General features: G+C 40.0%; 2 protein-coding genes across 5 annotated transcripts in view; one reads left to right on the forward strand and one right to left on the reverse strand.

Moving 5' to 3' along the window:
• Positions 1–24,635, forward strand: part of UBE2E1 (ubiquitin conjugating enzyme E2 E1) — an 81,234-nt gene that overhangs the window by 53,022 nt on the left and 3,577 nt on the right. The window lies entirely within an intron of this gene.
• NKIRAS1 (NFKB inhibitor interacting Ras like 1) overlaps positions 23,065–24,635 on the reverse strand; it is a 45,506-nt gene continuing 43,935 nt past the window's right edge. For both annotated transcript variants that reach the window (XM_042957129.1, XM_042957127.1), the window contains one exon: positions 23,065–23,787. In XM_042957129.1, the coding sequence (XP_042813063.1) occupies positions 23,776–23,787 (12 nt within the window). In that variant the 3' untranslated portion in view covers positions 23,065–23,775. The remainder of the gene's footprint in view (positions 23,788–24,635) is intronic.

A 24,635-nucleotide genomic window follows, 5' to 3' on the forward strand; every position in this document is an offset into this window, starting at 1 on the left:
GAGTCTTCAAACTTAACTCTTTTTTGAGATCGTTTTGGCAATTCTGGGTCCCTGCATTTTCATATAAATTTTAGCATCTGCTCATCAATTTCTGTAAAAAAAAATCCAGCTGGAATTTTTACAGGGATTGCATTGAGTCTGTGGAACAATTTGGGAGATACTTCTATCCTAATACTGAATTTTGATCTGAAAACCTGAGATGTCATTTCAGTTCTATTTAGATCTTGTTTAATTTCTTTCAATGCTGTTTTGTAGTTTCCAGTGTACACATTTTGCACTTCTTTTGTTCTTTCTTTGTGATGGAATTATAAATGGAATTAAATTTTTTTTATTTTGCCATTATTCATTGGTAAAATGGTACATGTGGTAAAACCAGCCTTTTTCTTTTCTAATGTTTATTCATTTTTGAAAGAGAGAAAGAATGCGAGTGGGTGAGGGGCAGAGAGGGAGACCAGTAATGCCAAGAAGCCTACATGGTGTTAGCACAGAGCCTGACACAAGGCTTGAACTCATGAATTCATGAGATCATGACCTGAGCCAAAACCAAGAGTCAGAGGCTTAACCAACTGAGCCATCCAGGTGCCTCTATAGTCAGCTTTTGTATATTTTGATTTTGTACCCTAAAACCTTTCTCAGCTCCTTTATTAGTCTAATAGTTTTTTAGTGGATCACTTAGGATTTTCTCTCTACAAGATCATGTTATCTGTAAATAGAGATGGCTTTACTTCTTTTCCGATCTGAATGCTTTTTACTTCGTTTTCTTGTCTAATTGTATTGGCTAGAACTTCCAGTACAGTATTGAAGAGAAGTAGCAACAGTGGACGTGTTCGTCTTGATCTTGGGGGGAGAGCACTCAGTGTCTCACCCATAACATACGATGTCAGATGTGGGTTTCTCAATACTGTCTTTTTAAGAGCTAATCTAAATTTTTTCAATATTTATTCTTTTTTTGAGAGAGAGAGAGAGAGAGACTGAGTGCAAGCTGGGGAGGGGCAGAGAGAGACGGAGACGTAGGATCTAGAGTGGGCTTCAGGCTCCAAGCTGTCTGCACAGAGCCCGACACGGGGCTTGAACTCACAAACTGTGAGATCATGACCTGAGCCGAAGTCGGCCACTTAACCTACTGAGCCACCCAGGTGCCCCTAAACTTTTCCATTTTTATGAAGTTCAGTTTGTTGGCTTTTTTCTTGTATAGTTCATACTTTTCTTGTCCTAGGAATTCTTTTCCTACCCCATGATTATAAAGATTTTCTCCTGTGCTTTCTTCTTGAAGTTTTACAATGTTAACTATTAAATTTCAGTCTGTTACACATTTGTGTTCATGATTCTGCTTTTAAGATTAAATGGGTAGAGTAGAGTTGGCAGGGGAAAGGAAGCATTTGTCAGTGTAACTACTTGTTTCTTGATAAGGAGTAAGTTATTGAGAAAAACTGCAAGTAAACCTGTAGTAGTCCTGCTTTGTATAAGTTTTGCATTTGCTAGTCTGTCAGTGCTCCTCAGAAATCCCTGGTGGTAGTTTTTGAGGAACACTACCCCATGGCCAACATAGTTATTTGTTCACCTAACGTCCCATTAGGGTACCAACACCCCTCATTTTATAATGACCCTTTTCATTCCATCAAGAGTCTCCCCTGGGGTGCCTGGGTGGCTCAGTCAGTTGAGCGTCCACCTCTTGATTTCAGCTCAGGTCATGATCCCAGCATTGTGAGTTCGAGCCCCATGTCAGGCTCTGCACCGAGCATGGAGCTTGCTTGAGATTCTCTCTCTTTTCGCCTCCATCTTTCCCCCACCCCCACTCAATGTGCCTCTCTCTAAAGAAAAAAAAAAAAAAAAAAGAGTCTCTCCTGACTCCAAGAGTGGTACATGACTCAAGCCCAGCCCACCAGAGCTTCTAACAACAGTGATCATTTTCAAGCAGTGCATTTAACCTAATGGCAGTAGTATTGAGGAGGGCTCTTCAAAAAGGGAAGGAAAAACTACCCTTTTCCTGAGGTAGCTGTGCGTTGTGTATGAGTCTTAAATTCCTCATGTCTGTCTTTTCTAAGCCATCATGTATGGATAGCCAACCCATAGTTGAGATGGTGAACTCTTAATGACACTATTTATTCCTTTCGGCCCTCCCTTGGTGTTTTTTATTTTTATTTTTATTTTATTTATTTTTTTTAACGTTTATTTATTTTTGAGACAGAGAGAGACAGACCATGAACAGGGGAGGGTCAGAGAGAGAGGGAGACACAGAATCCGAAACAGGCTCCAGGCTCTGAGCAGTCAGCACAGAGCCCGATGCGGGGCTCGAACCCACGGACTGTGAGATCGTGACCTGAGCCGAAGTCGGCCGCTTAACCGACTGAGCCACCCAGGCGCCCCAAGGTGTTTTTTAAATTATGTGGGCCAATAAATCCTTCTTTTGGCTCAGGCTCATTTATGGTAGGTATCTGCGCTTCTAACTGAAAAGATCCTAACTAATAAGCTATTAACCTTCTCAATTAAAGGTCTACATAGGAATTTCAAGTAAGTTAGGATCTATTTCATTAATAGCTAGTAAAAGAATAATAACTTTTATGTGTGTTCTGTGGAAGGAAGCAGCACCTTGTGGCTTTTACAAAAGCTAGGAAATTCTGTTAAATACCTAGGATCATGATACTGCTTTTAAATGAGATTTACTACGAAGTAAATTTTTAAATGCCTCCTTTTAATGAATATGTGGATTAATTACTCCTCTAACTTCTTGGTGGTATTTTATGGGAAAGTTAAATGCATGATAGAGGCTCCACATTTATGAAAGCAAATTGTTCTCTGAACAGGTTAGGATTTTCAAGTATAATTTTTATTACTTTAGAGTAATTATTTGTGAGACTATAGCTTTGAAATTAAATTGAGGAATATTTTTTCAACTCACAGATTCACAGAGCAGGTATGTATCTAATACAGAACTATAGAATCCACTGTGTAGTGGTGAAATTAAAGCATTCTTAAAACAGTCTGGGCTTAAAAAGGTAGATCTCTAAAATGTCTCTTAGTAAGGGTTACAAATTTGCAGTCTTCTGTAGGAAGCACTTCCACCATTCTTACAAGTTTATGTTTTTAAATTTTAAATTTTATTAAATCAGTCCATACCTTAGTAATTGATATGATTTTAATGTTTTTATTTGATGTCAGTATAATACCTTCGTTAGCTTTCTGGAATTTTGCCATATTAATTTGATCTTTAAAATGAAAAGATTAACTTGATTATTAGAAAGCCAAAATGTAGCTTTAGATTTCTGTGATAGCTGTTATTAATACTCAAATAAGCCATCATTACTTCTCTGGAACATTTAGCACTTATTGCTTTAAAAATAATTGCGTGGGTTAAATAGTGCTGTAGGGCCCAAAGCCACTTTACTTGCTTTGCTTTTTCACAGTTCAGTGAGGTGGTGTGAGGATATTACTGGCTACACTTTCCACATGAGGAAACTGAGGGTTGAACTGGAATTTATTTGTACGCCGTTCTTATTTTCAGGTTCCTTGTGTGTTTAGTTTTATCATACTATTAAGTGTACTTTGAAAGGTTTTGAAAGCATTATGACCCTTTCTTACAACAGATTTCAGGGAAATGAAGCATTTAAAACGTCACAGCCTTATTCCTCCATCTGGAGTATGGTTTGAAAGTCACTGCTTTGTAGCAGACATTATTTTTCTAGTGCATTGTCAAGGTCTAATAACTGTTTAGATGGTAAGCTAAGATTACCTACTAAACTTGTATCAGATTCTGACTTTGCCTTCTCCCTTTCTCCTTCCATTGTCCCTTAAGGCCACTCTGGACCTCACACATATCCAAACCCTCCCATAAAATACAGCTCTCTCTTTTTATTAATTAATTTTTTTTTTTTTTTTTAAAGCAAGGGAGAGAAAACGTGAGAAGGGGAAGCGCAGTGAGAGAGGGAAAGAATCCCAAACAGGCTTTGTGCTGTCAGCGCAGAGCTCGATGCAGGACTCGATCCCACAAACTGTGAGATCATGGCCTGAGCAGAAGGGGCAGGGATTTGTCTCTGTGCTCTGACAGATTAATAGGGAGAGGCTTTAAAAAGGGGAGAGGGAAGTTCAGAGGTACAAGGGGAATTAAGCTGAAAATCAGAGAATTAAGGTCATGATTGGCAAGTTTTAGGAAGTGTTCTTGATAAAAAGGCTGATGAAGGAAGTCAGAAGTGCCATTTGATTTTGAGATTGGAACGTCATCGGTACCTTTAAGAGAACAGTTGATTGGAATATTGAGGTGAAGCAGGATTGAATCTCAGGTGCAAGGGTTTGTATGTAGATAGAAGCAGAAAGTTACCTCTAAAAGGCAGGAGAAAGCTGGACTGGCAGCTTGAAGGGGTAGAGGTATTTGGGAGTGTATTTAGGAGGAGACTCTGTTTAGTTGTGTTTCTCTTTGCATGGCAGAGTTTGAACTTTTTATAACCAAATGTTAGATTCGTTGATAAAGTGGGAGAGGAATTTGGTGGACCACATTTGTCTTGGAAAGATGTACATCTAAAATGAAGGGGGGAAAGAAGGAAAAAGGAATTGAAGATAGAAATTTTCATGTGGGAGAATTGAAGTTTGAGGGAGGAAGGGATGCCAAGGTAAATAAAATGACACATTCTGTGTTTTAAGACGTTCTTTCCAAAACGTGTACCTTGTTGGTTGCCCATCAGACCGGAGATGTGTTCCAGCCAAGACAAAGTTACACCGGATTTATTTAGGAAATAGTTTGGCACAAAGAGGTTTCACTGCACCTGCCACTTGGGAGGAACTTGTCTCTCATCAGTGCGGTGTCTGGTGAGAGAGTCGGGACCTGCTTGTGGTTTGGAAGCAACTTGTGACCCTTCTCTGCACATGGAAGCTGCCGCCAGTGTGTGTTCCTCTCAGGGACGGGTCTGCGTGCTAGAGGGGCCAGTGGGATGTGGGAGGGTGGCAGCAGCCTTGCCTGGGTTCTCTGGAGAGAGGCTGGGAGCCTGAGGACACTTGCGAGGTGCTGGGCTAGCTGAGCCCCAGACTTGGGACCAGTCCTTTTCTCTGTGGAAATGCTGGGGCAGATACCACCCAGGGCTACAGGCAAAAGCTGTTAGTACAGTAATAAATTTGGAATCTCAACCCACAGGGGGCTGATACAGGGTTGCTAATTTTATTTTGTCTTGCAAGGACGTTGAAAACAAAATCACCATCTACTATCATCAGCAGTTCACAAAAGGAAGGATAATTTTATCACAAAATAGGAAGAACTTGATCATCAAAACAGGACTTTTTATTAAATAAATTAAAGTTTATGAAAAGCAAATACTGTACCCTTTTCCCCTTATTCTTTACATTTTGGTGGAAGCTTGGTTTTGGACTTGTAAGAATCACTGACCTACTTCACTGAGGCTGTTCATTTTGGGAAATGTGTTCTAAATACTTGTCCTCTTTTCTCCCACTTCACCTCACAAGTGAAAGAAAGGGAGCTCTTGTGGTTGAAAGCTGGCATGTTTGCATGCGTGTGCAAGAGGGAAGGGAAGAAAGAGGATTTCCCATATGTTCATTTTGGCCCATTTTGAAGCCACCCTCGCTGGAGTTCACACACCTGTTCCACTTCCCTTTTATCCTTCTAACAATCCGCCTTGTATTCTAATCGTTTGTTGACCCTCATCTTAGAGGGGAGTTTTAGGAGGATAGTTAGTAACTTGTACCGTGTTTGTGAATCTTGTAAGAATTTTCTACATAGCGTAATGTTGAACAGAAGCGTAAGTGGATTTTTTTAATTGGCTTATTGTAGTATCCTAAAACACGTGTAGATTTATTTTATATGCTACTTTCACTCTTCCGTGTCCATCAGCCACAACCGCCAGAGCCACTGAAATTTTCCTTTACTTTCCTTTGAGGAGGTGATTCTTCTCCAGGACCATGTCCTGTGTGTACATTTTGTACAAAGCAGATGTGTAAGTGTCCCTTGAAGTGAAGGATGGCTCTGATTAACATTATTCTTGCTGACGGACGAAGGCTTTTTGCTCTACCAGACTGGAACTCAGGCGCATTCCTGTGTCAGCCTGCCCGCTCTAGCAGCTGTCTGCTCCTTGGCTTCCGGGTGCTTTCACCTTGGCCGCGCGGATGAACGTTCTGTCCTCTGATCAGGTTTCTGGGGGGGTTGGTGCTGCAGCTGCTCCTCCTCCGTGCTGGTGACTGTGCCTCACTGACGGTGTTGTTTTGCTAAACAAATCTTGACCGCTCTGATGTTGTTTTATCACTTTGGCCCCGTCTTAGTTCGTACGCCTCCTCGTGGCTCTGTGTGGCGCACAGTGTAAGCGCACGTTAACAAGACCCTAAAATGGCTAAATATTGACAATGCTTTTAGTTAACTAAATTCTGGTAGAGGTGTAATTAGTGGTTAAAAATCCACTGGATTTTAGTGGCTCGCCTGAGTTTATGTTGGAATTCATTTTACCTCATGCTTATGTGTCGTTGAATGTGCTTGTTTGTGAGTCTTTATAAACTGTGAGCCCTGGTTCTTTTTTTTTCTCTTTTCTTTTCTTTTCTTTTCTTTTCTTTTCTTTTCTTCTTTTCTTTTCTTTCTCTTCTCTTCTCTTCTCTTCTCTTCTCTTCTCTTCTCTTCTCTTCTCTTCTCTTCTCTTCTCTTCTCTTCTCTTCTCTTCTCTTCTCTTCTCTTCTCTTCTCTTCTCCTTTTCAGCCCTGGTTCTTAAAAGAAGCACAATCCCAGGGGCACCTGGGTGGCTCAGGAGGTTAAGCATCTGACTTCGGCTTACTTCATGATTCCAAGGTTCATGGGTTTGAGCCCCGCTTCAGATTTTGTGTCTCCCTCTTTGCCCCTCCCCCACTCATGTGCGCACACACTCTCTCTCTCAAAAAGAAAGAAAGAAAGAAAGAAAGAAAGAAAGAAAGAAAGAAAAGAAAGAAGCAGCACCACTCAACCAAGCTGCCAGATAAACCGATTGGGAGATATGTTTCTTTCTAAAATACTTCCATCTTTATTTGCTATAAGGCCTAAATCCATTTAAATAAAGCCATAAACCTATTTAAATGGTGTTTTTCAAAAGAATATTAAGCCTAATATTTTTAACTTCTTAAAGAAACCTAGACAGTACCTAAAATAGCATGTACATTATATTTTTTAACTACTGCATATAACAACAAATACCAGTTAAGCATATAACTAATGATAAATATTTTCTGAACTAAAATCGGGGTAGTCAGTTTGATAGTTTTTTGTAATGTTAATACTATGTTAAATGTGCAAGATTATGTACATAAGCTCACATTTTGTTTATTTAGCAAATGAAAACTAAGTGCTACATTTATGGTGCTGTTTGGCATATCTGGTTGACGATACTGCTGGGAGATTAGCCAGGCCACAGAGAGACCCCTCTGGTCTCTTCCTGCTCATCGAGAATTGGATGTAGGCATCTTATTTGTGTATGTATTGATGTCAGAAGATCTTTATTGATAACCCTTGAGGATTGTGACCGTGAAGTACTTATGATTTCCTCCTGGATAATTTTGTTTTTACTGTCCCTGCTCTAATAATCCAGGTTGTTGGATTTCTATAGTACCCTAATTAGGCTCTCTGCCTCTGCCTCAGGCATTGAAGATTGCGTTTGTAGTTTCCTATTTCTGAATAGGTTGATGTTTTTGGTATTTAGAGTTGTCTACTTTTTTTTTACATTTATTTTTGAGAGGCATAGAGTGTGAGCAGGGGAAGGGGCAGAGGGAGAGGGAGAGGGAGACACAGTATCCGAAGCAGGCTCCATCGACTCTGAGCTGTCAGCACAGAGCTGCCCGACATAGGGCTCAAACCCACGTACTGTGAGATCATGATCTGAGCTGGTCGGATGCTTAACTGACTGAGCCACTCAGGCGCCCCTAAAGTTGTCTACTTCTTAAAACAGTGACTGTTTCTTCGCTTCACTCCTGTAGGTGCAAAGCTGCTAAAATCTAAATGGTTTGGTAGGCATTTAAGGCCCTTTGTGATGTATTCCCATTTAGTCTTTCCAGTTCCATTTTCAGCTACATTCCTGCAGAAGACACCCATGTCCGTAACAGAAAAATTGTGTGTTTTCTCTATTTTTTTTAACCTTTTTTTCTACTTTTTTGGGGAGATTTCAACTTTACCCTTCATTGTATTTTTGAAAAATTTTTTGTTCATGGTGTAATTGAAGTATTGTTGATAAAATGTTAATTGCAGATGTAGATTAGTGATTCCAGTTCTATACATTATGTAGTGTTTACTGTAAATGTAGTTACCATACGAAGTTATTAAAATATTATTGAATATATTCCCTTTGCTGCACTTATCTCTGTTACTTGTCTTATAATTGGAAGTTTGTACCTTTTAATCCCCTTTGCCTATTTTGCCTATCCTCTACTCCCCTCCCTTGTGGCAACTACCAGTTTTTTTTTTCTTTTCTTCTGTATCTATGAGTCTGTTTTCTGTTGGTTCACTCATTTGCTTTGTTTTTAAAGATTTCACATATAAGTAAAATCATACAATAATTGTCTTTCTCAGTCTGACTTATTTCACTTGGTGTAATACCCCCTAGGTCCATCTGTGTTGCCACAGATGGCGAGATTGCATTCTTTTTTATGGCCAAGTAATATTCCATTGTGTGTATATGTGTGTGTGTGTGTGTGTGTGTGTGTGTGTGTACACACACACACACACACACACACTCTTTTATATATATACCACTTCTTTATCCGTTCATCTGTCAGTGGACACTTAGGTTCTTTCTGTGTCTTGGCTGTTGTAAATAATGCTTCAGTAAACATTGGGGTGCATGTATCTTTGCAAATTAGTGCTTTCTTTTTCTCTGGTAAATACCCAGAAGGGGAATTACTGGATCATTGAGTATTTCTAATTTTTGAGGAACCTGTGTACTGTTTTCCACAGCGGTCACACCAGTGTACATTCTCACTTACAGTGCAGAAGAGTTTCCTTTTCTCTACATCCTTGCCAACACTTGTTATTTCTTGTCTTTTTGATGATAGACATTTGACTGGGGTGAGGTTGTATCTCATTGTGCTTTTGATTTGCATTTCCCTGATGATGAGTGATACTGAGCATCTTTTCATGTCTCTGTTAGCCCATCTCTCCGTCTTTGGAGAAATATCTATTCAGGTCCTCTGCTCATTTTCAAATCAGATTATTAATTTTTTTGGTATTGATTTGTATGCATTCGTAAATAATTTGGATATTAACCCCTTTGGATAATCATTTGCAAATGTCTTCTCATTCTGTACTTTGCCTTTTCATTTTGTTGATAGCTTTCCTTCGCTGTGTAGAAGCTTTGTATTTTGGTGTAGTTATATATATATATATATATATTTTTTTTTTTTTTATTTTTATTAATTTTTGCGTTTGTTTCCTTTGCCTGGGGAGACATATCCAGAAAACTATTGCTAAGGCTGACATCCAAGAGATTACTGCCTATGTTTTCTTTGAGTTTTATGGTTTGTTTCTGATCCTTACAGTTAGGTCTTTAACCCATTTTGAGTTTATTTTTGTGTATGGTGTAAGAAAGTGGTCCAGTTTCATTCTTTTGCATGTAGCTGTCCAGTTTTCCCAACACCATTTATTGACAAGACTTTCTTTCCCCATTGTATATGCTTGCCTCCTTTGTTGTAGATTAATTCACCCGTGGGTTTATTTCGGGGTTCTCTATTCTGTTCCATTGATCTATGTGTATATTTTTGTCCCAGTACCATACTGTTTTTGTTACTACAGCTTTGGAATATAGTTTGAAATCTGGGACTATGATACCTCCAGCTTTGTTCTTCTTTCTCAAGATTGCTTTGGCTGTCCACAATCTTTTGTGTTTCCGTACAAATTTTAGGATTATTTGTTCTAGCTCTGTGAAAAATACTCTTGATATGTTGATAGGGATTGCATTGAATCTGTATATTGCTTTGGGTAGTATGGGCATTTTAGCAGTATTCTTCCAGTCCAGGAACATTGTGTGTTTTTCTGTTTGTGTCATCTTCAGTTTCTTTCATCAGTGTCTTATAGTTTTCAGAGTATAGGTCTTTTCACCTCATTGGTTAAATTTATTGCTGATATTTCATTATTTTTGGTATAATTGTAAAAGATATTTTTTTCCTAAGTTCTTTTTCTGCTACTTCATTATTAGTGTATAGTATTATACACTATATATATATAGTATTATGCCATCTGTGGGCAGTCCGTTTTACTTCTTTCTTAACAATTGGATTCTTTTCATTTCTTTTTCTTCTCTAATTTCTGTGGCGAGGACTTTAGTACTATGTTGAATAAAATGGTGAGAGTGGATATCGAGACCCTCATCTTTTTCCTGATCTTAGAGAAAAAGCTTTCAGTTGTTCACCATAGAGTATGATGTTAGCTGTAGGTTTGTCACACGTGGCCTTTATTATGTTGAAATATGTTTGCTTTCATTTTTAGTTGCTAAAAGCTCCTCTTCCACCCCCCCCATTCTATTGAGATATAATTATAACATTGTATTCATTTTAGGTGTAGAACATAATGATTTATGTATATATTGCATAATGACTTTACCACAATAAATTTAGTTAACATCTATCAGCAGACATTGAATTTTTTTGTGTGTGAAGAGAACTTTTAAGATCTACTCTGGTAGCAGCTCTCAAATATGTGATACAGTGTTAACTGTCGCCACCATGCTGTATATTACATCCCCGGAACTTATTTATCTTACACCTGGAAGTTTGTACCTTTTGGCCACCTTCACCCGCCCCCCTTCATCCCACTTCACCCCCACCTCCTTTTCTTTTCTGAATACTGTTTTGTTTTGGCCATATTCTTGTTTCATTAGTGCAGTATCTTCTGTCTCTCTGGATATTAGTAATTCAGTTTATTTTAAAATCTTCTTTGTAATTTGTTTTCTCTAATTGACTGTCTTGTAGTTTGATCTTTGCTGTTTTAGAGAAGAACCATGTTTCTTGGTTATCTGTTACATAGGGGGCCTTTAATATAAGTCTATTGAGGTCTTTCCTCTGAGCTGTTAACATTCCCAAAAGGAGACTGACTGCCTAGAGGGTGAAGGCCAGGCTTTGTTCTGGGCGCTGAGGAAGAAAACTGGGGATCTTATTGTTGGGCATGCGTAAGCTCATTGTCAGTACAGCACCTCTGCCCTCATCCATATTAATGTCCCCTGGTTCAGAGACCCCAGTTTTAAACCTCTCCAGAAAATAAACCCCAGTCTGGCAGGATTTCTATTGCTGTGTAACAACCCACCACAACTTTAGCAGTTCAAAACAATACCCACATTTAGAATGTACAGTTCACATGGGCTAGGAGTTGGGGTACAGCTTAGACCTCTGTTCAGCGTCTTTTCAGGGCCAAAGTGAAGGAACCAGCTAGCCTGTGTGCTCATCTGTCGCTCAGGGTTCTCTTCTGAGCTAATGTAGTTGTGACATGGAGTTCCTTTCCCTGCAGCTGTAGGACTGAAGTCAGTTGCTCTTAGGGGCCCTGGCAGTTCTCTGGCCCTCTCCACGGGCAATGTGTATCATAGCTGCTTGCTCCCTTCTCTCTCTTTCTCTCTGTGGTCAGCTAAGACTGAGTCTTCTAGAACATAACATTTTACAGAAAACGTAACCTGATTCAGGGAGTGGGGTCCTATCAACTTTGCCTTTTTCTGTTGGTGAGAAGCAAGTTACAGCTTCCGCCACGCTCACGTGGAGATGATTTAGCGGGGAGATCATCATGCTGCCCATCCTAAAATTCTGCCTGTCACACAGGGTCTTGGAATTGGACTTTTCACCAGTCCTTATTTTAGAACCTTCCCCTTCCTGATTCTCAACTTCCACAGCACCATAAATTCCTGTCTTTGGGAGGGTTATATGGTGTATCTGGCTTGATTTTGGCTTTCTTCACAACCAGTTTATGACTCGGTGTCTTCAGTGTGTTGGATGTTGAGTCCTTTAACCACTTGCTCATTTGCCTCCCAGCTTCTGAACTCGTGTTGATATTGTCTCCTTTCCTTTTCTTCTCATCTTTGTAGGTTTATGCCTTAAAATATCTTCAATGTCATGTCAGAGTTTGCAGAAGGAGTAAAAAAAAAAGTTGGCATATGTATTCAATCTGTCATGTTTATGTATGTGTTTGGAAATAGTTGTCTTTCCCCTCTGGTCCAATACTTAAATCACGGTTGGGTTTTGTTGTTGTTGTTCTAAGAAGGGGGAAAAATCAGAGATTAAAGTTTCCCCACTTACTTCATTATTCATATCCTCTTTTTTAACCTTATTTTCCAAGCATGTATGTGGGCTGTTAGCCACATTTTGTACCCCTCAGCCAGACTCCTCACCTGAGGCTTGGAACAACTGCCCCCTCCTCTCTTCATGAGAACTTTTCTTGCCTTTTGGCTTTTCCCATAAAACTTACCCTGAATAGGTGTATACCTTAGCTGTTCTTGGCGAGCGTTTTTCATGTTTTACAAGCTAGAATGATAGCTGGTCAGTGGCCACTGGAGAAGGTCATGTGTGTCTGCTTACCAGTGCTAGACTTGTTAGACTTGGGCAGCTGGGAGATGTCACATGGGAGTGCTCCACCTTGGGCCTCTTTAGCAGCTGCTGCAGCACCTAGCTTTGTTAAAACCGCTGTCTCCACTCCTCAGCTAGAAGGCTGTGTGTAGACAGCAGGACGGAGATTTGGTGAGGAGATTTAGCAGGGAACAAGGAGCCAGAGCGGACCCTCCCCTCCAGGCGTAGCCTGCATTTGACACACAGGGCATAGCCTCCCTCATTCACACTCTCAGCCCTTTGCAAATGTAAACAGCCTTCTCTTTTCTCTCCTGGCCAGCTGGGGCCAAGAAAGAAGGCAGTGACTCTCCAAGTGCAGTAAATAGCTCTCCTCACCTCCTGACCCTGTGATTTCCTGGTGGTTCTGAGCTGTAGATCCTGCGATGGAGAGGGAGGGAACCAAGAGGTTGCAGAGGCCTCGGCTTCACAGAGCATTGAGCAGTGGGTGATATTGTACCCTCAGGCAGGGGTTGACCTCCATTTCAGTGCAGGTCATTCCAGTGATGGCTGGACCTCCCAGTGCCACTGTGGACTAGAACGGAATGGAGTGGAGTGGACCACCGTGACTTATTAGCTGGGGAAGTTGGTGTCCTGTTTTATACCTCCTTTTTAGCCTGTTTTTTTTTTTCTCTTAGCAAACACTTGGTATTTGGTGGATATGTCTGCCAAGTAGGCTATCAGATCCCTCTGCCTTGTTTTGAAAAATATTTGTATGCTGTTGTTGGAGTAAACGAGCCCCTTTTTAAAAAGTTTGTTCTTTTTTTAATTGTGTTTCTTGTTCTTTTTGCAGTTTAAGAGCAGAACATTTGGGCTCTTATTCAGTTGAACTGATGCTTGTTTCCCAAAACCCATCTTTGGTTTTCATTAAGCTTGGGGTTCTCATCATTTTTGCAGTTATCACATTATAATTAAATCCCCTCTCTTCCACACTAAGTCGTACTCTGTGTGGTATGTATTTTCAGTTAATTCATTTCTACAAAAAAAAAAAACTGAATCAATTTTTAAGAAGTTTTAATAACACCTCTTAGCAGGTCACAAGATTTTCTTGTTCCTGTTTAATCCCAGTTTCCATCCAAATGTAAAAGAGAAATGGAATAATGAGGTGGGAAAGGCGGAATAGTAAATGTGATTAAACAAAATTGGTGGGGAGTCCAAAGGCAGATAATATTATTGGAAACTCTATGGATGTATTGGAAAAAAATCTCACTATAGGAAAGCCTGGATTGTATTGGCTAGAAGTGTGATTTCCTAGATTTAGGACTTTGTTACAAACCTACCACTTAACCTCCTGAATGTGTCCTCATCTTTAAAATTGAAATAATGTTACCTCTCCTGATATAAAGGATTTGGGTAAAGATTAAAAAATTCATTTGTTTAAAAAAAATTGGTTTTTTGATGTTTATTTATCTTTCAGACAGAGGGAGACATAGCACGAGTGGGGGAGGGGCAGAGAGAGAGGGAGACACAGAATCCGAAGCCGGCTCCAGGCTCTGAGCTGTCAGCACAGAGCCTGATGTGGGGCTTGAACCCACGAACCGTGAGATCATGACCTGAGCCGGACGCTCAACTAACTGAGCCACCCAGGCACCCCTAAAAAATCCGTTTATGAAACAACTATTAAAAATGATTTATTTCTCTGGGGTGCCTCAGTGGCTCAGTCGGTTAAGCATCCAACTTCAGTTCAGGGGCATGATCTCGCCGTTCACAAGTTTGAGCCCCGTGCAGGACTCTGTGCTGACAGCTCAGAGCCTGGAGCTTGCTTTGGATTCTCTGTCTCCCTCTCTCTCTGCCCTTCCCCCATTCACACACTGTCTCTCTCTGTCTCTCAAAAATGAATAAATGTTATAAAAAAAAAAAGATTGATTTCTCTGCAAATTTCTCTGCTGTATCTACTTTTTCTCTGCAAATTTCTCTGCTGTATCTACTTTTTTAAAAAGTTTATTTTGAGGGGCGCCTGGGTGGCTCAGTCGGTTGGGTGGCTGACTTTGGCTCAGGTCATGATCTCGCGGTCCGTGAGTTCGAGCCCCGCATCCGGCTCTGTGCTGACCGCTCAGAGCCTGGAGCCCGTTTCAGATTCTGTGTCTCCCTCTCTCTGACCTTCCCCCGTTCATGCTCTGTCTCTCTCTGTCTCAAATAAATAAACGTTAAAAAAAATTAAAAAAAAAAGTTTATTTTGAGAGAGAGAGGAGGTGAGTGTGCGCACAAGTGGAGGAAGAGGAGAGAGAGAGGAAATCCTAAGCAGACTCCATGCTGTCATCATGGGGCTGGAACTCACGAACCATGAGATCATGACCTGAGCTGAAATCAAGAGTTGGATGCTTAAACTGACATGAGTCACCCAGGCACCCCTGCTTTATCTACTTTTAAGGCACAATTTACCTACAGTTAAATTCACCCACTTCAAATCTTTTCATGTTTTAACTATTAGATAAATTGACTATTAGGTATCTAGACTATTTAGATAAATTGAACAGATCATCTTAGCAAACAGTTGGTGTTCTGTCTGCTGAGTAGGCTTTCAGATCCCTCTGCCTTGTTTGTATGCTGTCGTTGGAGTAAACTTGAGCCCCCTTGATTTACACTGTTGGAGGATTTGCAGTCTCTTCCTGGATTCAGTCTGTCTCTCAGCACCATATCTGGGAGCATGGTAGAAAAGGAGGTTAGGAAAGAGAATCTGAATTGAAGAGAGACGAGAGGAAGCGGCAGGACAGGGCAATAGTCAGTAGAAGCTTTTATATAGTAGTAGGGCCCAAACTGTCCTTTAATGTGGCCACAGGACACCTTAAACCCCACATAGTTACTAGTGGCTTTCACAGAGCTGTAAGTTGGGGATGGGAGCAGTATTGCATTGTATACTATTGTATGGTTGTACCACAGTTTAACCTATCTCCTATTGATAATTTAGCTCTTGCAGAGATTTTTGCATTATACATAAGGTTCTTATAAATATCCTTATAGCCTTGTGCGAGTGTCTACTTATTTCTTTGGAGTAAGTTTTGAGAAGCAGAATTTCTGTGTCAAAGGGTATTTATATCTATATAAGTTTTATATTTGAATACATTATACCTAATCACAATCTAGGATTACTAATTTACTCTCCCACCAGCAGTGGAAGAGAATGCCTATTTCATCACACAGTTAGACCCCAAAGATTTTCAGTCTTTTACATTTTTGCCAGTCTGATAGGTAAATGTGCCTCTGTGTTTAATTTGCATTTCTTTGAGTCTAAGATTGAGAATTTGCTAACTGGCCATACAAGTTTCTTTTGAGGAATGGCCAAGTCCTTTATCTATTATTGTTAGTCTGTTTAAAGTTTTTTTGTAGTCAAGATATTAACCTTTAATCATGTACTGCAGTTGTCTTTTCTCTACCCTTTTGTAATCTCTTTGTCTTCCTCCTACAGATTTTCAGTTTTTATGTAATCATATCTGTTCATCTTTTCCTTTGTGTGTGTTTTACTTCAGTGGTGTCTCAGCTTTGCCTTCCCCAGAAGGTGACCCTTAAGTTGAGAATTCTAATACAAGTAGGTTTTTAGTGGTATAAGGAACAGAAGTAGTGATGGGAAATAAAACAAGGTAGGAAAGACTGTCAGTAAAGGATGCCTTTTATTAAGCCAGGTTCCCACAGTGAAAGTTGCCTAAGGTGAACTCTGGGGAACTGGATAAAGCCCTTGCCTCAGAATTGTCCCACCCCACCATCAGCTGTTGGTTGAAGGCTATTCTTGGGGAGTGTTCCCATTCTTTATTGCTGCCTTACAGAACACCCTAAACTAAGTGGTGTAAAATAGCAACCACCATTTATCATAACCTCTGGTATATTTGAGGGCTGACTAGGGATGGGCTCTCGTGCATTTACACAGGCTGGGCCTGGAATTATCTGAAGGCTTCTTTACTCACATTTCTGGTACCTTGGGTGGAGAAGACTTAAATGACTAAGGGCTAGAACACCTGGGGCTTCTCATTCATCTCTCACTTTTCATTTAGTCTTTCCACATGGTCTCTCCTATATAGGTAGTCTTCAGGGTAGTCCGACTTCTTACATGGTATTTAGGGTTTCCAAGGTGTGGGGACTTGGGGGGACAGGGTGATGAATAGCTTCTAGTTCCTGTTTAAAACTTTGTTTTGTTTTTTAATATCTGATGGGAATAAGAGTAGAACACTTTTTAAAATCGTTGGCTAGTTATGCTAATATTGTTTTAAAATAACCTGCCCAGCCATTCTCAAACCTTTTTTGTTTCCGGACCCCATCGTGTACTCTTAAAAATGATGGGCGCCTAAGAGCTTTTGTTGATACTGTTAATTATTATGGATTTTTACTGTATTCAAAATTAAAGCTGAAACATTAAAAAGATTTATAATTTGGGGCACCTGGGTGGCTCAGTTGGTCGAGCGTCTGACTCGATTTTGACTCTGGTCATGATTCAGGGTCGTGGGATTGAGCCCCACATCGGGCTATGCACTGAGCGTGGAGCCTGCTTGGGATTCTGTCTCCCCACCCCGCCCCTCTCCCCCGCTAGCAGGCTCTCTCTAAAATATATATATTTCATTTTAAAATAACAAAAACAAGGGCGCCTGGGTGGTTCAGTCGATTAAGCGTCCAACCCTTGATTTTGGCTCAGGTCATGATCTCACACTTAGTGGGTTCCAGCATCAGGCTCTGCACAAACAGCACCAAGCCTGCTTGGGATATTCATTCATTCATTCATTCATTCATTCATTCATTCATTCATTCTCTCTCTCTCCCTCCCTCCCTCCCTCCCTGCCCCTTGCACACGGCACTCACTGGCTCTCTCAAAATAAAGAAACTTAAAAAAAAAAAATAAGCATGTTAACATATTTTTTAATGAAAATAGCTGGTTTTCCAAAACTAAAACACTTAGAAGAGTGGCCCTATTTTACATATTTGCAAATTGCTCTAATGTCTGACTTAAGACAGCTGGATTTTCTTATCTGCTTCTGCATTATCTGCTCTCCTATCTCATATAAAACTCAAGAAAACTTCACAGTGCAAATGTGAGAGAAAGAGTTAAAAAGGCAAGTACTGTTTAGAATTATGAAAATAGTTTTGACCTGTGGGCTTGCTGAAAGGGTCTTAGAATTGCTGATCTCACCTTTCCTGGATGTGAATACCAGCTCTAGCACAAAACGTCTTTATCCTCCAAATCCATGTGAGCTCTGTACTGAGGGAAGTTGTAGGGAGCTGAACCTAGGATGAGAGACCCTTGCTTGGGGTGTCTACTCAAATCCCTGGAAGGACGATGCAGCTTGAGGACGAAGAATCTGTAAAATTGCTAGAATTGAGAGATTGGCAGAGGGGTTCCAAGCTGATTGGGCAGTGCAAGAAGGTGTTCTGAGATGCCCTCATAAACAGGTTAACCATATAACATCCAAGTTGGAATATTTTTAGGAGCAAAATGGGGCAGTAAAAAAACCTTAATTTTTTGTATTAAATAAAAGCTTTATCAAATAACAAAATAGGGAATTCGTACCACATATTAAATGACCCCAAAAATCACGGCAGCAAGGTAGTGCAAGCAGCTTTCTCTGCTCTGTGGCAAGATGTTGAACCTCTGTTTCTTGTGCATTTACATTTGTCACTTCTCACCTTTCTGCCTAACCACACACACCACCCTCTGCTTGCCTCACCTGCAGTCTGAGATTGGTAGCAGTTGCAGTATGGAGGCTGTGCAGGTGAGTGTGACTAGGAAACCTTCGATGGTCATTTCATGGTCAAAGATACGCTCTAGAATCATCTTAGAATTGAGTTAAAACCTGATAAATTCATTTTTGAGAATTTTGGTATCCCTTAAATAGCTTTCCTTGGGACACTGTTGCTTTTGAGAATCAGCACTAAATGTGTGCAGTGTTTATTTGTTACCACCTGTACCATATTCCCTCCAAAAGTCTACACAAGAGATTGTTTTCCCCCATTACTCGCTTACCACAGTACAACCAACGATCATTCCAATAGAAGAGTTGGTTGTGCTTTGTAGGCCCTGTGAACTGATTAGTGTAAGAACCAGACACTAATAATTGATTTCTATTTACTCATTTAGATACCAGTTTTATATTCACTAATATAAGCATTGTGCTAAAAAATCAGGACTCTACCGCTTGACTCTTAGGCAGATAACCTGCTCTGGATTATTTTAGTGGCAGTAGAGGAGTAATCACCGTAGCCTTACACTTGACTCTATTCCGACCCTGTTTTTCTAACTTCTCTGGGGAAAGAGCAAAGTAGAATTGTTCTTAGGGGATGCCTGGGTGGCTCAGTCAGTTAAGCATCCAACTCTTGATCTCAGCTCAGGTCTTAATTCCAGGGTCATGAGTTCAAGCCTCATATTGGGCTCCGTGCTGGGTGTGAAGCCTACTTTAAAAAAAAAAAAAAAAAGGAATTGTTCTTAAGCTTGTGTAGCTTCTATATAACCTAATATAGGAAAACTAATTTTTGAGACAAAAGAGATACCGATCTCTTACTTCTCTCTAATCATTTCTGTGGGCCTTTCTCTACCCTTCCCTGCCCCTGTTTCTTTTAGGCCCTTGACATTTGACTAGTTTGCATTTCTTTTTTTAATTTTTTTTTTTTCAACGTTTTTATTTATTTTTGGGACAGAGAGAGACAGAGCATGAACGGGGGAGGGACAGAGAGAGAGGGAGACACAGAATCGGAAACAGGCTCCAGGCTCTGAGCCATCAGCCCAGAGCCTGACGCGGGGCTCGAACTCACGGACCGTGAGATCGTGACCTGGCTGAAGTCGGACGCTTAACCGACTGTGCCACCCAGGCGCCCCGATTGACTAGTTTGCATTTCACTTGCTTGGTACCTTACCCCCCACTTGTATATCTTGTATATCAATAGTCCAGAAGTTAAAGTGGGATTCTTAGCTTAGTTACCAAACACTCTCATTACTCAGCCATCCCTCCTTACTAGTAAGGACCCATTGATGTCCAGTTTTCTAGGCCTGCTGTTTCACTATCCCTTATTGTTGTCTCTTGAAAGTAGTTTTCATTTTAAAATTGTGTCCTTACTCTGTGCACATCTAATTTTTTTTTTAAAGATGGGATTGTAGATTTCCAGAAGGCTGGATTATTTTCTAAAGCAACAACATATAAGGTAAAACTACAATTGAATGGCTAGCTGAGTAAGAGCTTTTGTGGTGTTTTGTTATTTTTCTTAATTGGAAACACTGTTGTGTAATTCTAAACAGTGGTACATATTTTGGCCAGCTAATTAAATAATGTTAATTACTGGGGCGCCTGAGTGGCTCAGTCGGTTAAGCATCTGACGTTGGCTCAGGTCATGATCTCACGGTTTGTGAGTTTGAGCCCCACGTCAGGCTCTGGGCTGACTGCTCAGAGCCTAGAGCCCGCTTCAGATTCTGTGTGTCTCCTTCTGTCTCCTTCTCCACTGATTGCACTCTGTCTCTCGCATTGTCTCAAAAATAAACATTAAAAACAAATTTAAAAAATAAAAAAAAATACTCCCACATAGTATGTGTAGAAAATTACTGTTCTCTAGAGACTTAAAATCTGATCTAAGAGAGATGATATATCCACATGGCTGTAGCAGTTTGTGTAAAATACCTACAACTATGTTCTTTCTGGTTTGGAACACATTTCAAAAATGCACTCTAGGTCTTCCATAGGCCAAAAATCAGCCTTGTGTTTCTTGAAAAGTTGCATCAAATCCCTTTGAAGGTATATCCCCTTTCTTCTGGAGGAAGACAGCACACACCATTTCCTTAATGTTGTTATAATACGATTTGAGGGGACTTTGTGAGAATGCCACTGTTTGTGAACACGGATCATGTTGTTTTAGGTCTAGAGTGTCTGAGCCAGTTTTCCTCCCATTTGTAGGGAAATGTAACCCCCTAATTTGGGCCCACACTGTTCCCAAGTAACTGTTTAGATACACTGGATACCACTGATGTGAATTCTTATGTAGGCACCAGCTGTTTTGGGGAGTCCTTTAGGTTGGCCCTTGAACTGTAAGTCCTTTCCACAGAATGGTGACCTGAATGGCACCTCCCTAGCAGTACCACCTTGTAGGAGGGGGCCTCTCTTTGTTATTAGAGTGGCTGACTCACTTTTCAGTAGCCATGTCACTTCACCAAGCCATGTAACTAATCTGTTAGTCACCTTACTGAGGTTTTCTGATTTTTCAAGTTGCTCCTGCTACTCACTTCTAGGTTACAGATGGCTACCGTTTTCTGAAGGGATGGGAGGACAAGAAGCTTTTTACTTTTTATAAAACTTACTCTCTGTGTGCTATGTAGATGTCATGGTGAAGACAGCTTTCGTTCCCTGGAGAGTGTGTCTGTTGGGTGATGATTGTGGGAGAGGAGGATTCCTTCAGGTAGATTGCAGCATTCATACTATTTTCTCATACTCTCTTTGAATTTATTAGCAGAATAAATTAAGAATGGATTTTGAATAGTATGTTGTAGGGAATATAGATTTGATTGTGGATCTCTTCCTATAAGCATTTCCTAAGTTCTCTGGTTATTGTTTTTATAGTCTTAACACAACTAAGCATTACCAGGGTTGATACTTGTATCTTACTGCAAAGAATTATAGGCAGTGAAGGAGAGAGCTAGATAATGTAAATGGTAATTTAAATCTAGAAGTTTAAAAGGTAGAGTTGGTGTTCATTTGCCACTTAATGTCTTCTATAGCTAGCTTTGCAAATTCTGATGTATTAGGTGTGGGAGAGAGTCTAAGTCTACTTTTCTAACAAACTTCCAGAGGATGCTGATGTTATTTTTATTCTGTCCAGGGACCATACTTTGAGTAGCAAGAGTATAGAACAGTTAGGGCATATGCAAATATAACTTTTAATAACAATAACCCTGTATATTGAATGTTTTTTCTGTACCAGGCACAGAGCAGTAAAAGAAAGATAAGAGGATTGGCACTAGATAGAGTCTGACAACAGGGATTCAAACTGTGAAGCTCTCTTACCTTTACTAGCTCAACCTTGGGGTTGAGGGAATTCTTTGGTGTAGAAGGCTGTCTGGTACTTTGGTAATGTTTATTTAGCAGCACTCCTGGCCTCGACCCCCTAGGTACCAGTAGCACACTCCCTCCGAGTTGTGACATCTAAAAATATCTCCAGACATTGCCAAATGTCTCCCTGGGGGACAAAATCATCCTCTATTGAGAACTGCTCTAAGGCTACAATTATAATGTGTGAATTGCGGGGATTTTAGGCTATTAATACACCTTCTATAAGCAACCGGTTTGCTTTATTGTGAAGCTTCTACAAAGACAAGACATGGACTAGCCAATCAACTGTATTTGCCAGTGCTTTATTTTTAGGAAGCGTTAGTCATTGTACCGTGGGAAACTATCAGAGATTACTTGGGATTTTTAGGTGGGTAGAATGAGCTTCTAACTGAATTCATCATGAATTCCTACTTTTTTTGAAATATGCTGGCACGTTTGCTAACTGTCCCATTTTCACTTACTTCATGCTGTTGCTATTCAAATGTTTGTAGTGTACTTTTTATCTTTTCATCTTTCCAACCTCTTACTCTCAACGTTTTCCCCTAGGATATGAGAGCAGATAACCAAGGTTTTTAGAATTAAGCCTAAAATAAGACCTGAATTATGGCTTCTGTGTTTGTAAACAAGGGTCACATCTCTCCCAATAATAATGTGAAAAACTGATCAGATAGAAATATAATCTTTAAAAGCACTGATTATAATTTCACCTTGCTTCCAGGATGTTCTTTAAAAATTGAAATGCATCTTCAGTTGCTGTTGAAATGGAAGCGCAGTAGTCTATATAGTAAGTTAGTATTGAGGATGGGAACGGGGGAGGACTTAAAAAACATGATTTTAAAACAAAATAAGGGGAGCTTGGGTGGCTCAGTTAGTTAAGCGTCTGACTTGATTTCAGGTCAGGTCATAATTTCATGGTCGTGAGATCGAGCCCCGCCATTAGGCTGTGCCTTCAGTGTGGAGTCTGCTTGGGATTCTGTCCTTGCCCCTTCCCCACTCTCTCTCTCAAAATAAATACACATCAAAGAAAAAAAAATGAAGCTTAAACATTAGCTTATGTGATTGTCTTAAGTCAGTCCAGAGAGCACATCAAATTATACATAAGACTGCTCTAATGACATTTTTTTTCTAATTGGGTTTATTTTTTAAGGTTAAATGGCTTGTATTGATTGATTCCATTTTATGCTGTTCAAATTCTGTTAAATTACCAATTTAGTCTTTATAAGGCACAAGAACTATGATCTGTTGCTGCCTTGTCCCATGGTCACTGGAGGGAACATGGGTTTCAAGGATCAAGGGAAAGGCCGGTGGAGATGAGAGTCCTTGTTATTGAGTTACTTACTCAAGGGGTATGGTGCCATCAGTCAGCAGGCACCTGTACTGTCACAAGAGTGTTATGATTCATGACAATCCCTGCCACTAACGTGAATGTGTCTGACGTCAGAAACCATTACAGAAATAAGAAAATACTGTGTCAAGAGTAGAAATGACTATTTTTCTTTTTTTAAAGTAAGCTCTATACCCAATATGGAACTTGAACTCACAACCCTGAGATCAAGGGTCGCAAGCTCTACCGACTGAGCAAGCCAGGCACCCCGATTATATTCCTCAAAATGTTTGCAACAGCTCTATTTATTTTGACTAGAAGGAAAAAAGACTGAATCAGGGCAGAATTTTTTTTTCTTTTTGCCTCATATAAGAGTTCTGTGTATTATACATTTATTTTGAAAAGTGTTTTTGTTACAAATGAACATTAATTTTCTAACAATCTGAAAGGCATGGTCTCCTTTCACCTTCTCAGTCTCAGCCTCATGCCAAGATTCTAATCACAGTTATGTTGCAACATGTTCAGACAGGGACCTGTATTTTTTGTTTGTTTCCATCTCACCTTAATTTCAACTCCATCTCCCATACTTTCTAATTACTTAAATTGATTAATAATTTAAATCACGTGCCATTCTCAAGGGCAGTTCAACCAGTGTTAGAAACTGAAGTCCTATTTCTTACTGTGGAACTAAATAGTATAAGGGTGGGGACACAAGGTTGATAAAAGAATATACTGACCTGAGGGTAAAGCTAGTTAGTCATTTTATAGAGAAAAGGTTGGGGTGCTGGAACAGACCTTTCCCTGTACACGTGTCTCACGCATTCTCTGGCTCCCAGTTCTTCACAGTGGCCCTCTGAGAGTTGTAAACCACTCTCTCTACTGTAGGTCTCTCTACCCACCTTCCAGACCAGCAGGTCTAACTTTTCAAGTGAGAACCTGGAAGGGAAAAAAAAGGCAAAGGACTTGCAGGCCCCTGTAATTTTTGTTTCATTCTATGGTTAATATAAAATGCTTATGACAAAAAAGTTACACGAATTCCTCCAGTAACAGCTTTAAAGTAAGTATCTAAGGTGTTTATTAGGCAGCAATGCTTCGTCCTTCCAGTGGATGCTCAGATCCTTCACTAGACCCACCAAGTCCCCTGGTTGAGGACCTAGAGGTTAGGGATCCATACTTGTTTACTCTTCTCCAGGGTTCCTGTTGCATGCTTTACCATTTTATGGTATAAGTAAATATGGGGAAAGGGATAAATTAACATCTCAACTGTAATATTTAGAGAACCTGATTATAGAATTTTATATATTGAAATGCAAATTGAGTAATTTGTCATTGGATACATTGTCATTCTTGTGCTCCTCCCACTCAACATGGTTTATAATGTAAAAAGTACTGCAATCCATCGGACTCCTTTTAGGGTAAGATTATGGAAATAGAGCAAGGAACAAGAACCCCCATCAGTGGGTCAGAAATGAAACTTTGCGCTTAAAATGGTCATCAGAAATTACTAGCTATGAACAAAAACAACTAATATTTCACTAATTTAATTCTGTGTGCTGAAAAGTGTTTCTTTTTAAAGTATCATTTACATTTTTTATGATGTATTGAGGAGAGGGTTGAGAATTGAGGAATTTCTTGTTTATCCACAGCCTAAGTAGGCTTAGAATGGTTTAAACATTCTTTATCATTCCATTTACTTGACCTAAGGCTGATGGGTTTGTTGCAGTCCAGAATCAGACTGTCCGAAAGACACTTCTGTTTGGTGGAGGGAATCCACACATTAAAAC

Source organism: Panthera tigris, chromosome C2 (genome assembly GCF_018350195.1).
Source record: "Panthera tigris isolate Pti1 chromosome C2, P.tigris_Pti1_mat1.1, whole genome shotgun sequence".
Taxonomy (NCBI): Eukaryota; Metazoa; Chordata; class Mammalia; order Carnivora; family Felidae; genus Panthera; species Panthera tigris.